The sequence below is a fragment of the Fundulus heteroclitus genome, chromosome 21 (genome assembly GCF_011125445.2).
Source record: "Fundulus heteroclitus isolate FHET01 chromosome 21, MU-UCD_Fhet_4.1, whole genome shotgun sequence".
NCBI classification, from domain to species: Eukaryota; Metazoa; Chordata; class Actinopteri; order Cyprinodontiformes; family Fundulidae; genus Fundulus; species Fundulus heteroclitus.
Window position 1 is genome coordinate 4639266 of NC_046381.1, and position 14336 is coordinate 4653601.

At 41.4% G+C, this 14336-nt stretch overlaps 1 protein-coding gene across 8 annotated transcripts in view; it reads left to right on the forward strand.

Moving 5' to 3' along the window:
* Positions 1-1237: 1237 nt before the first annotated feature.
* Positions 1238-14336, forward strand: part of tnk2a (tyrosine kinase, non-receptor, 2a) — a 43350-nt gene continuing 30251 nt past the window's right edge. For 4 of the 8 annotated variants that reach the window (XM_012876303.3, XM_036125101.1, XM_036125102.1 and 1 more), the window contains exons 1-6: positions 1244-1393; positions 1479-1615; positions 5467-5564; positions 10058-10211; positions 13814-13976; positions 14084-14154. In XM_012876303.3, the coding sequence (XP_012731757.2) occupies positions 10113-10211; positions 13814-13976; positions 14084-14154 (333 nt within the window). In that variant the 5' untranslated portion in view covers positions 1244-1393; positions 1479-1615; positions 5467-5564; positions 10058-10112. Of the gene's footprint in view, positions 1394-1478; positions 1616-5466; positions 5565-9582; positions 9928-10057; positions 10212-13813; positions 13977-14083; positions 14155-14336 lie in introns of those variants that run through there. The other 4 variants (XM_036125098.1, XM_036125097.1, XM_036125099.1 and 1 more) reach the window with 4 other exon arrangements.

Genomic DNA, 14336 nt, shown 5'->3' on the forward strand with positions numbered 1-14336 from the left:
TATTATGGGTTGTCGGGAAATTTTACGTGCAGGTTGGAGTTGATCTTAAAGTTCTTTTTTCCTTTTAAAGTTCATTAAACAAACTCATATAGATTCCAAAAAAAAAGTAAAAAACAAAACTGGACTTGTTTTCTACTTTTTTTTTGGAATGACCATGACCTGGATGACTGAGAATCTTCACCAGCAAACTTATATAGAGCAAGGATGCATAGTATATTGTCATTAACGTCGGTATCGACCCCATAAGTAAATCTGGGCTCATACTAGAGCTGAGCGATATGGACCAAAAATAGTTATGTATTTAAGCATAGTTATGTATGAAAGCTTTCTAAGATATTTGTCTTCTTTGTGTATAATTAGAAAAAGGCACTTCTGAATCAAAGCTTTATTCCCACGTGTCTCTCTGGCACATTTTTAGACGGCTGTAGATAAATGAGAAAATGGCTGAAAGAAATCTACTGGAGTACATAATAGTATAAATTAACGCAACATAGACTATCATGACGCACCTTGTCTTCTCTTCTACCTCCTAATGATGAATTTATTTTTTTTGTTTATCAATTCTTCTCTCAAGTATCCAGTTTTTTTTGTATCAAGTGAAAATTATTTCATGTGCTTAATTGTTGATTGGTTTACAAACTCGAGCTAATATTTGGTCAAATAAAATGGCAAAAACCAAGTATTGTTTGGGCATCATTTTATGCACATTGTGACGTATATTTGATTTAAATTTACAGACGTGAATGGTCTTTACAAAATGTTAACTTTTTGAAATTAACTTTGGAGCACCCATTATTTTCCACTTATTTGGTATTTTAAAAAGAACCTTATATTTTAGTTCATATTTTATTTTTCTGACTACATTTTTGACTGAACTACCATAATTCCCGACAGGGATTCATAACATTTTCCAATTTTAATTCTTATTATTTTGGCTATTATTATTAATCATCACTTTATTAAAGACACAAATATGTCCATGTTAAAAGCCATACAAACAAACAAAAACAAATATTATCTTAATATTAAAATAAGCAGATTTTGTTGGGTATAAATTTTCACCTTTTCATTTACTTTCAACCCAACAGGTGTTTCCAGGCCCGCTTGTTCTGCTTTGTATCTGACAAACCTGCCACTCGCAATATGGCGGACTCTCTGACGCATCACCTAGGCACGGATTACGATACGTCCCGAACCCGAAAAGCGCCGGAGCGTCATGACGTTGCCTCCTTCCGCACGGTGACGCTCAAATCACAGCGGACCGTTAGGGAATACCGGGAGGCACGCAGAGAACGGCTAAAGACGGAATTCTACCGAATCAAAGGTAAACCGGGACTGACCGGGCGAGAGGGTCGGCTTCCGCCCCACATTAAGAGTCCATCCGTCCTTTCAGGTCTGTGCGCTGGGGGCTGCTTCTTGCTTCGTGTTTCTGCGATATAAGCAGGTCCTTTTTTTTAACCTGGACGACGTTCACACAGGTGAATGACGGTAAAGGTGAGCGACCAGAACGAGCGGAGATGAAGCTGAAAAACCGGAGTCCCCTGAACGCCACGGAAGAGGGCTAATCAGCTTAAGACTGACTGAGGATCACTCCTAAAGACTCCTCTGCTCACAGGTTTGTCACAGACACGGGTTAGACTCCCACGCCCCGTGTAGTCACGCCTTGTTATAGGTTTATAGGCAGTGCCGCACATTTAGCTGCCTCACTCTTAATCCATCTGTCTATAGTCTGTCTATTAATCCATCTGTCCATCCTTCCGTCCGTCCATTCAACTGCGAATGCATCTGTCCCTCAGTCAGTCCGTCCATCCACTCATCCATTTGTCTGAACATCCACCCATCCATCTATTTTCTGTCTATTAATCCATCTGTCCTTCCTTCCGTCCATCCATCCATCCATCCATCCATCCACTCATCCATTTGTCTGTCCACCCATCCATCTGACGTCCGTCCTTCCGTACAACTGCGAATGCATCTATCCCTCAGTCAGTTGGTCTGTCCATTCATCCATTTGTCTGAACATCCATCCATCTATTTTCTGTCTATTAATCCATCTGTCCATCCATCCATTTGTCTGTCCACCCATTCATCGATTTGTCTGAACATCAATCCATCCATCCATCCATCCATCCATCCATCTATTTTCTGTCTATTAATCCATCTGCCCATCCTTCCGTCTGTCCCATCCATCCATCCATCCATCCATCCATCCTTTATCTGTCCACCCATTTATCCATTTGTCTGAACATCCATCCATCCATCCATCCATCCTTTGTCTGTCCACCCATTTATCCATTTGTCTGAACATCCATCCATCCGTCCATGTAGAAGGACTTTTCCCTCCATGAAATAACTTTTTTTACAGTACTATTTTATAGCTGTTCTACTTACATCAGTGTTTCTCAAATGTCTTCTGTTGCGTCCCCCTTTGAAGAAGGAGACATTTTCAGGTCCCCCTCATCCCAACAATATGGGTCAAAAATGTAATTTAATCGTTTTCTGTTTCAATGTAATAAAGCGTCATTGTGACGATTACCCAGAATCCCTTGTATAATTTATAACATAACCCCTATCATTTATATATATATTTATATTTATATAAATATATGTATAGACAACAATGTAAATGCCTTTTAGCCCGACTCATACCTGAAGTCAACCTTTAACTAGCCATGAACCTCATTAGGCAAAAATAATATCAAGCCATTAATATTAAAGACAAACTTCAGCTATATTATTTTTTGTACTTTTTCAGGACTTTATTAATACTATTCATTATACTACTGACTGCAGGCACAGACCAAACAGCAGGGGGTGCTGTTTCTGCAGCCCCTGCAATTCCTCCATGCCCCCTCTAGGGGGCGCGCACCATTATTCGAGAAGCACTGAATTAGATCTTCCAACAGAGGGCATAACACATTACTCACATTACTCCGCCAGATGTATTTCGCTCCGCCTAGCTCCACTCACATACATCTGGGACACCGCCATAGGAATTGCCTTTTTTGAAGGCTGGGCCTTATCAAAACTCCTTGCATATGATTGGATAAGCCACTTGTCTGTCATCTTTATCGACGTGCTATTTCAACCACTCACACCGAAGCTTACCCGTGACGCTGATGAGAGCAACGCAGGAAAAATGTGTTTGCGGCTCTAGTGGCACGCGTTTTATTGACAGTGAGCTAACAGGAAGAGGGGGAAGACAGGCGGCAAAGCGCCGCGGGTCAGAGTCGATCCCGGGCCGAACGCGTCGAGGACTAAAGGCCTCCTAACATGGTTCCCGCTAACCGTGTCCACCGTGGACGCGCCCCGGAAAACAAAACTTGCCAAATCCGGTCGGTAGAAGGGAGAAAACATGGTTTCCACCAACAAAAGCCTTCAGAGCCGTTCTCTGATGTTCTTTTAATGAAACAATATTAGGTAGATTGGACAACACGGAAGAAATAGCAGCATCAATGCTAACGCTTGCTTCCTCGACAAGCCGCCATTGCTATCAAAACAGTCTCACGTCATGGTCGCGTCTCCACTACGTCACATCTATGAAACTCCAGCCCTGCGTCCTGATTGGCCAGACCATAAAATTGGTTGGACAAATCACTTTCAATGGGCGGTGTCCCAGATGGATGTGAGTGAAACTAGGCGGAACGAAATACATCTGGCGGAGTCAAGTTAATAAGACATGGGTGGCAAATTCATCACTACATTAGGCCTCTTTCATCATGAAGTTATTATTAAAAGGGGCGGTTGCACCTGTTTAGATGACACTTTTGATTTCATAATTTCGTTCCAGTTCATATAAAAATGTTTTTTAAAAAAATCACAGTAACATATAATTAGCACCCTTAGGCCCATTTTATACAGTTTATCTGCAAAAAAAAAATTATATTGGGGTGAGTTATACTTTAAACCTTCTACATCCTTCCTTTTCTCGTTTTTGACATTTCTGGGTTGTTTTAATGTGTTGTGGAAAAGCTGACGTCTAGTGGCAGAATGCTGTTACTACATAGAAAAAAAAAATCAACACTCGCTCCAGGAGACACAGTTTTAGTCACTTTATACACTAAAAGCCTCTACTTCATGACGCAATATGCCTTTTTTTGGCTCTTAAGGGCCGGATAAATTGCCTTGACGGGCCGGATTCGGCCCACGGGCCTTGAGTTTGACACATGTGGCAAAAGACAAGTATAGGAGGATCTGATGACCTGATCTCATGTTTTGAAGAAATACACCAACCTTGTTAGAGAGACAGAGAGAGAGAGAGAGAGAGAGAGAGAGAGAGAGAGAGAGAGAAAATGTGCAGTTTGGAAAATTATACTGTTGATTTGGGGTAAAATCTCCAGGTTTTCTGCTACAGTGATATATTGATTGGTGGTTTTTCAAAACCTCATGCAGAGAAATTTAAGCTATTCCACGTCCCTGTTGCTTCATCGTTGCTAAACACGCAGAAACATGTAATCAAAAACAGTTTTAAAATTTTTAAAATGCGAACCACTAAAGAACACGCCTTTCATCAACGTTTTAACCCGCTGGAAGTGAGACTGGATGAGGACCTGTCTGTCCATCTATTCTTCCATGTGGCAGCCGTCATAGTCAGCAGGAGGTTAGGGCGACGAAAGGCATTTGCAAAAGCTCGCTGTTGGAGAACAGCAGGAAAGAATGGCATCACAAGCTGTAGATTAGCAACAAATAGTTTAGTTTTTTTAAACAATAAACTTGTAAAATTCTTAAAGCACACTACCCTTCAATATAAGTTCAGTCCATTTATCATTTACCCTTCTATAAGACATGTGCTGAATTGGCTTAGGTGGGAAACAGCACCCCCCAGAGGGCAGCAGAGGTAACACAGCCGTCAGACAACAGGTAGTACAGAAACCATTTAATTTTGGAGGCCCTATACATTTTTAAATGGTGGATGCTGGGTTAATGCATACTTTTGCTCTCTGATTGGGCATTAGACAGGAATTGGGACAAGTTTCTAATTTCAAACTCCACCAAAAAATCCCTTTACTGGGCAGGAACTCTTGTTGTTCATCACTGAAGTTCACATTTTCTGCCACGTGTCACTCAATTATTAAATTCATTTATTAAATCATCACTTAATAGCTCTAATTATCTAGACGATGGGATAGCGTGCTATTAGGAGATTGTTTGTAAATTTACGTTGTGAAATGAAATAACTGACTGTTGTTTCAACACAAATACTGAAAGTGAGTTAAATTGTAGAAACAGAAGGAGTTGATTATCTGTTGATGCTCCATGAAAAACTGCCATGGAGACCTTAATGGCTTCCTGCTTTGTTCTTAATTAACCATTTCTTGTTGTCTTGACTACCTTTAATTAGTGAAGCTCACTTTTGCCGCTGTCAGAGTTATTGTGCCTCTTCATGGAAGCAGACTGAACTAGGGATTTTCTTAAGAGCCTCTGTGTACTGAGAAAACAGCTTAAATCTGTCGCGCTCTCTTGCAGATGTGGCACCACGCCACCCGTGGCTCTCTGCAGGTGACGTCTGGTTATTACCTCAGTCGCCCCTGACTGCAGCTGATCCGCCAGGAGCCTCCTGCATGGTAAAATCAGTCTTCTTATGCTCCGCCTATCATTTTTCATCACTCATATCTCTGTGAACTCTACCTGTTTAAACCAACTTAAGGGTTTTGCTCTGAAATCTGTTGTATCGTACACCTTGGACAGGTCACCCATCCATCACAGAGCAACACAGAAACAAAAGACAAACAACCGTACACACACACATAGTCACATCTGAGGGTTATTTGGAGACCGGGCAGTCAGGTTTTTTGGACTGTGGGAGGAAGCTGGAGTACCTGGAGAGAACCCACGTATGCACCGGGAGAACATGCAAACTGCATGCATGGCTGGAGTTTGAAGTCTGGGCTTTCTTACTGCATGAGATGCTAACAGCTGCCGCACTTTGCAGCCCTGGTTAATGGAAGTGTAGCGTAAAAAAACTGTTTTAAAATTGGTTATTTAAAAAAAAAAAGGCTCACAGAGAATGAAAACCATAAATTCACACTGCAAAAACAGAACTAAAATAAGCTAAAATTTTCTTGAAATTAATGTATTAGTACTTTATTTGAGTAGGTAAATAAGATAATCTGCCAATGGAATAAGATTTTTGCACTTTTAGAAGAACTCATCTCCATCAACCTATTTCAAGTGCAGTATATCTAATTATCTTATTTTAGGGTTAAAATGACTCTTTCCATTGGCAGATAATTTTATTTACCTGCTGAAATGAAGGACAAATACACTAGTTTCAAGAAAATTTTACTTATTTTTAGTTATGTTTTTGCAGTGCAGTGTCTCAGAAAATTAGAATACTGTGAAAAAGTTCTCTATGTGAAACCCACAGAGTCACATCTTAGCCAGCTAATCCACTCCAAACACCTGCAAAGGTTTCCTGAGCCTCTAAAGCGTCTCTCCCTCTGGGTCAGGAGGCGACACAACGATGGGGAAGACTGCTGACTGGACAGATGTCCAGAAGACCGTCATCGTCATCCTTCACCAGGAGAGGAAGTAGGAAAAGGTCTCTGCTGAAGAAGCTGCTTGTCCAGAGTTCTGTATCCAAGCATATTACCAGAAAATTGAGTGGAAGGAAGAAGTGTGGTAGGAAAAGGTGCACCAGCAGCAGGGAGACCCGCCTTCAGAGGATCGTTGAGTGAAATCCACACTGCAAAAATGGAACTAAAAATAAGTCAAATGTTCTTAAAATTAGTGTATTTGTCCTTGATTTGAACAGGTAAATAAGAAGATTTGCCAATGGAATAGGATTTTTGCACTTAAAATAGGAACAATCCATCTCCATCATCTAATTTCAAGTGCAGTATATCTAATTATCTTATTTTAGGGGTCAAAATACTCATTCCATTGGCAGATAATCTTATTTACCTACTCAAATCAAGGACAAATACACTAACTTTAAGAACATTTCACTTATTTTTAGATCCGTTTTTGCAGTGCATTCAAGAATTTGGGGGAAGCTTCACAAAGGATTGGACTGAGGCTGGAGTCGGTGCTTCAAGAGGCAAATGATGGAAACGGGCTACAAGCGTCTGTTCCGGGCCGAGAAACAGAACAGGAGTGTTGCTCAGTGGTCCAAAGTCCTGGTTCCAGATGAAACTAAATCCTGCCTTTCATTTGGAAATCAAGGTCCCAGAGTCCAGAGATCTCAGTCAATGCAGAGATCCACCAGGAAGTTCTAGAGCACTGCATGCTGTAGACAAGCTGCATTAAGATGCTGATTTCATTTTCCAGCTGGACTTGGTACCAGCCCACACTGCCAAAGCTACCAAAAGCTGGTTCAGTGACCCTGGTGTTCCTGTTCTTGACTGACCAGCAAACCGGTCCTACCTGAACCTTGCAGTGAGTCTATGGAGTATTGTCAAGCGGAAGAAAAGAGACCGCAGACCTGACAATGTAAATGACATGAAGGCAGCCATCAAAGCCACCTAGGCGTCCTAAACTCCTCAGCAGAGCTACAGGCCGATGGCGTCCACGCCACGCCGCACTGATGCGGTAAGTCATGCAAGAGGAGCCCAACCCGAGGGCAAAGCAGCCTGGCATTTCTGTTAAAAATCTCCTTTTATTTGACTGATTTTACGTAATATTCTAATTTTCTGAGACACTGAGTTTGAGGAATTTTTTATTTTTTTCGTTATCTGTAAGGCATAATCATCAAAATCACTTCTCAGTTCTTCCTGCCCCATGTGGAAGGTAACATTAGGCCGCCATGCCGTGAATCCCGTGTAATCTCAGCAGATTATACGCGTTGTTTTCCAATAATGTTCGGAATAAACGATTAATCGGTTAAGAAGAGAGATTAATGTGCGACCGATGAATCTCTACCACATGTGCACTGCAAAAATGGATCTAAAAATAAGTAAAATATTCTTAAAATGAGTCTATTTGTCCTTGATTTGAGCAGGTAAATAAGATTACTTGCCAATGGAATGAGTATTTCAACCCCTAAAATAAGATAATCAGACATCCTGCACTTGAAATAAGATGATGGAGATGAATTGTTCCTATTTTAAGAGGAAAAATCTTATTCCATTGGCAAATCATCCTATTTACCTGCTCAAATCAAGGACAAATACACTCATTTTAAGAACATTTTACTCATTTTTAGTTCCGTTTTTGCAGTGTGGTTCTGTTTTTGAAGCGAGTGTAAAAAAAAAAAATCCAGAATGTTTCTATTTTTCTGTTTTGTTTTGCCATACTGAGAGCGGGTTGAGGCGTTTAAGGATGCCTCCTCTTCCACTTGTTCAGCCTGAACCTGACGTATCTGAAGGTGGCTTCCTCAGACTGATTCCAGGCCAGTGGACTTGAAGCTATTTTAAGCTCCGGTTATATCTAGAGCTCTGCCCTCGATAAAAACTCGTGCTCGACTCAGATTTGGAGCTGGATTTTTTATTTTTTTTTTGTATTTTTGCAGATGAGCAAACACTCACGAAACCCTCCTCACGTGATCTGCATGTACTAACACCCCCGCTTTTTATTTCTGGCATACTTTAATCTGTAGCAGAATCCTGCAGGACGCGGCGTGGGGACACATTCCCCCGTCCCGTCTGTCCGGGGGTCCACTTCAGGCCCTCGGAACGGTTCTGTCCGGCCCCTGGACCAAAAAAAAAAACCTCCTAAAAGGCTTAAATCCGGTTCACCAGCCAAACGGGTCGACACAGAGGCACCTTTTTTATTTATTTTTTCACTCAGGTTGACGTTTTCATTGAGGCTAAGCCTTTCCGTAAGACGCAGACAGGATAGAACGTTCCTGATATGGAATGCACAACTATTCACCTTAAATATCCAGCAACTTTTAGCTTTTTGAGGCGACGTTAAGGTTCATCATCATGGGGGGATTACTTGTTAGGTTTCTGAACAAAAGACCCTGTGAGTCTGGCAGCATGCAGGCAGCAGGTTTGCACTGCAAAAACAGAACTAAAAATAAGATGAAATCTTCTTGAAATTAGTGTATTTGTACTTGATTTGAGCAGGTAAATAAGATGATCTGCCAATGGAATAAGATTTTTGCACTTAAAATAGGAACAATTCATCTCCATCAACTTATTTCAAGTGCAGTATACCTAATTGTCTTATTTTAGGGGTACACTGCAAAAAGGGAACTAAAAGTAGGTAAAATCCTCTTGAAATTAGTGTATTTTTCATTGATTTGAGCTGGTAAATCAGACTATTTGCCAATGGAATAAGATTTTTACACTTAAAATGAGAACAATTCATCTCCATCATCTTATTTCAAGTGCGGGATGTCTAATTATCTTATTTTAGGGGTAGAAATTCTCATGTCATTGGCAATTAGTCTTATTTAGCTGCTCAAATCAAGGAAAAAAAATACATATTTTAAGAAAAATTTTACTTATTTTTAGTTCACTTTTTGCAGTGTAAAATTACTCTTTCTATTGGCAGATAATCTTATTTAACTGCTCAAATCAAGGACAAATACACTAATTTCAAGAACATTTTTAGTTCTGTTTTTGCAGTGTGTCCATTGGGAAGACATCCATAAGCGACAAACGCTCGCTGCTTCTGCTCCTTGGCTTTGTGCGAAATAAAGGAGAAGGGAAGGGACTCGATCCACCCGTGGGTGTTTCTTCCTCCAAATGCATGCTGGGAGCTGACGCCACATTCACTTTACCCATGCATGTGCATCTCCATCCTCTCTCCTCCTTCCTCCTACACACACACACACACGAGCTGTGGTGAGCGCTCCTGAATTATTTAACATCAGACGGATGGGCTCGGCTGCTGAGCCAGGAGCAGATGGAGAGGAGAGCAGGAAACGGCAGCCGGAGAAGGGAGGCATGGAGGTGTCCGACGCCGCGGGGAGCCGTGAGTCAGCAGGGAGCGAAAAGAGCAGCGGGAGGGAGGACCCAGCGCGCCCGTAGATAGCTTTAGGTGATACGACGATGAGGAGCGGCGTCAGATGCCCTGTCAGAGCGTACTGTGTGTGTGTGTGAGGATGGAGGCATCGAGTGAACGCAGGAGATTTACGTAAAAGTGGAGCTGACGCTTCCTTTTGTAACAGCGCAGGAACGAGGAGAGCTCCAGACGACAAGGACGAGGAGAGGAGGTGCTGCAGCATGGGGGAGAGCTATATGTACCAGCGGCTGCCCTACGCCAGAGCCGAGGGGGAGGGGGAGGACGAAGAGGAGAGAAGCAGGAGAGTCGGCGGACAAATGGTAAAAGTCTGCAGCTCTTCTCTCACTCCGTCACATAGATGTGTTGTTGTAGCCGCAAAAATAAATAAGTAGGGCTGGGTATCATCTAGGATGAGCCGATTCGATACGATTCTCGATACACAGCTCACGATACGATACGATTCTCGATACATGGCTCAGCTTGCTTTGATTCCAATATCGATATTTATTACTTTGAATTAATGCTCAGTGATTCAATCACCAAAATCAGCCAAATATTATGTTTATGTTCTATTTATTGATCACAGACATATTAACAGGAAAATAAAGTGCATTTGCTTCAATGCATTTAACGTGTCACAGAAACCAAAAATGTGCCCAAACATCTGATTTTAGGGACAAAGGAGCTTCTAAAATCCTGTCGGCCGTTCCACAAATTCGTCTCACTTGCTCTCCTTCACTGTGAACTGTAATGGTTGCGCTGTAATAACGCCCCCTAGAGGTTGGGAGGTATATCGATATTGAAAGCCAGAATATCGATATTAAATCGTTTTTAAAAATATCGATATTAATCTTTATATCGATTTTTATGCACAGCCCTATAAATAAGCATTTATTTATTTTTCTGATGATAGCCGTGAGGTGAAATCCATGTTTTCGCCGTGCAATGCTGCGAGTTGCCCTGAACTTTTCCTCGTTTCGTCACGTCACCACCGCCGGGCTCAGATGTTTTGGGTCAGGCCTGCATCACTGTGCGCAGTTAGGAGGTGGACAGGAAAAAAAATAACTTTACCTTCACAGGTTTTTTTTTCTTTTTTTCTCTTTTTGCTTTTTTTTTTTATCACATATACACGTTTCCAGATCAGGGGTCACCAACCTTTTTTAAAACTGAGAGCTACTTCATCGGTACTGTGCCATACGGAGGGCTACCAGTACTGACCATTGAACTACAAGAGTCCAAGCTCACCTTAACTTTACGTAATATAAATGCATTTTTAATGCTTTTGTCATTTTTAGATTTATGTAAGTACAAGTATGATTAAAAAGGAAGAGCAACTGAATAAAATAGCACTTTAGATGCAGCTCACTGGAGGGTTTTGCTACTTTTATGAACAGGCTTGAGGGCCCCACATGTGGTCCTTGGTGCTGCCTGATGCCCGCGGGCATCACGTTGGCGACCCCTGATCCAGATCATCACACAAATGTTAATATTAGCGTTAATACTATTACTATTACTATATTACTATTACATTATTACTATCAGACCAAGATAACTGGAGTGAAAGCAAAGTGCAATTTCTTTTTAATGAGGATTTCAATTATCAAGGGAAAGTTTACCAGACAGACCCAGTCCAATGTGCAAAAGCAATTACCCACTATTAAGAGTTGGCTATTACTGTCAGAACTATTTTAAAGGGTCAAATCCACGTTTTTAACCATTTAATACATTTTGTTGTGTAATTGGGGTCTCTAGGAGTGCTGAAAATTGTAATGTAGTCTGTCCAGGTGCTGCGTAGATATCTTGATCCTCCGTTTGGGTCATATTTTTCAAGCTATTCAGTTTTCTCTATTCTCTGTTACGTCTTTTGAACAATTACATCGGTATCTGCTGGGCAAACTGCCAAACAAGGTCGTGTACTTGCAGCTCAGCAGTCTCAAACTGCAGGTTACTCAATGTTGCTGCAAGTAGCAGCCATCATGAAGGTGGAAGTCGTGTAAGGTGCTGTTGCTCCGACTTTCCTACTAGTAATTGTGAGTTGTCAGTAGGAAACGCTGACTGTGTTCCAGTCGGATGTCGGACTTTACGGTACAAATTGGATGCGGCATCAAGGTCACCAACTGATGACAGGATGTCCTCCAGCACTGCAAAAATGGAACTAAAAATAAGTCAAATGTTCTTAAAATTAGTGTATTTGTCCTGGATTTGAACAGGAAAATAAGAAGATTTGCCAATAGAATAGGATTTTTGCACTTAAAATAGGAACAATCCATCTCCATCATCTTTTTTCAAGTGCAGTATATCTAATTATCTTATTTTAGGGGTCAAAATACTCATTCCATTGGCAGGTAATCGTATTTACCTGCTCAAATCAAGGACAGATACACTAACTTTAAGAACATTTTACTTATTTTTAGATCCGATTTTGCAGTGAGTCCGCTGCAGAGAATAAAGCGTCGCCCATATTTCAGCCAGTCATTCCGGTCCTGGAGAAGTAAAGCCCGTTCTGATCATCGCACTGCCATGTCTGATGTCCTCTAATTGAAATGCTGTCACTTTGTGGTCAGATCTAACAGAACTCACAGCTTCCAAAAAAAAAAAATCTAGTTTAGTCTCATCAGTCCACAGAATCTTTTCCCCAGAAGTCAAGATGTTTAATTTTTTTCAAACTTTAATGAATGGCCTTGTTTGGTCAGCTGCCTCTAACAGGTGGGACGGCCCTGAATGTCCATCTTACCTACAGCTCACACGGTTCATATTTCCCACGAACCGGGGAATTCCCACAGCATGATTCTGCCGCCGCCGGCTGAATATAGTGTGTTAAGAATATTTTTGGTTGTTTCTTTTTTTTTTTACACAATGTTTTGCATGAAGATTAAAACGTTAAAAACGTTTACTCCACATGTTTGCTGTAGACATGACTTCTTTCCTTTAACGGCGGCTTTCTTCTGGACAGCCGGACGTAAAGTCCAGATTTGTGGAGTTCTCAGCTACGAGTGCTCAACATTCAGCCCTAATAATCAACATTAACAGATACATAAAAGCTTGAAGTATGTGACACGGTATGTAATCAGTCACGTTTTAGACTGAATTAATACATCAGGTTCAGGTTCAGACGCACCTTTTAAAAGAAGGATTCAAGCCGGCATGTTTTTCCTATTTATTTCATAACCAACAGGGACATATTCTGGGAAATCCCTGCTGCTTGTAGTTCTCAATTCAATTCAATTCAATTTTATTTATATAGCGCCAATTCTTGAAACATGTCATCTCAAGGGACTTTACAAAGTCAAGTTCATCATTTTATACAGATTGGGTCAGAATATACAGATTGGTCAAAATTTCCTATATAAGGAAACCAGTTGATTGCATCAAAGTCCCGACAAGCAGCATTAGAGCCACAGGGAGAGTCGTCTGCATTGTACATGGCTTTGCTGCAATCCCTCATACTGAGCAAGCATGAAGTGACAGTGGAGAGAAAAACTCCCCATTAACGGGAAGGAAAAACCTCCAGCAGAACCGGGCTCAGTATGAACGGTCATCTGCCTCGACCGACTGGGGGTTACAGAAGACAGAGCAGAGACACAACAAGAGAGACAAAAAAGCACAGAAGCACACATTGATCTAGTAATCTGTTCTACATTAGATGGTAATAGTGGGTGAGCCGTCTTCTCTGGATGATGAGACAGTTAACAGAACGCCAGACCAGGTGTACCTTCTATGAAGAGAGAGAGAGAACAGAAAGTTAAAGCAGAAATGACGACACGCAATGCATAATTGAAGAACAGTAGAACTCTATAGAGTGACAAAATTAGATCCTGATGTCCTCCAGTAGCCTAAGCCTATAGCAGTAAAACTATAAAGTTCTAAACTCACACTCCGATGGTCAACCCTGACACGTACGAGCATTTGTGTCCGTGTGCAGATGCAGAGCGAGGAGGGCACAGAGTGGCTGCTGGAGCTGCTGACCGATGTGCAGCTGCAGCAGTACTTCCTGCGGATCCGCGACGACCTCAACGTCACGCGACTCTCCCACTTTGACTACGTCAAGAATGAAGATCTGGAGAAGATCGGCATGGGGCGCCCCGGTGATGACATGTTTTATGCCTTTGTGTGTGTGTGTGTGTGGCGTTCTGGATGGCCATCAAATACCGTTCAGCTGGAACATCTAAAAAATTTGGCTTTGTTTGTTCAGGTCAGAGGCGACTTTGGGAGGCGGTGAAGAGAAGGAGAGCCCTTTACAAGCGCAAGTCCTGGATGAGCAAGGTGCAGTATCCCATCTGTGTGGAGGGTTGAAAGGGACAAATTTAAATAAATATCATGACAACGATGAGATAATGGAATGTAAAACAAAATAAATGCACCATAAAATGTTCCATTAAGTAATTAAATGTACAATTTGTTTTAATACGTCACTAAACAATTGAATGTACCATAAAATTATGAAA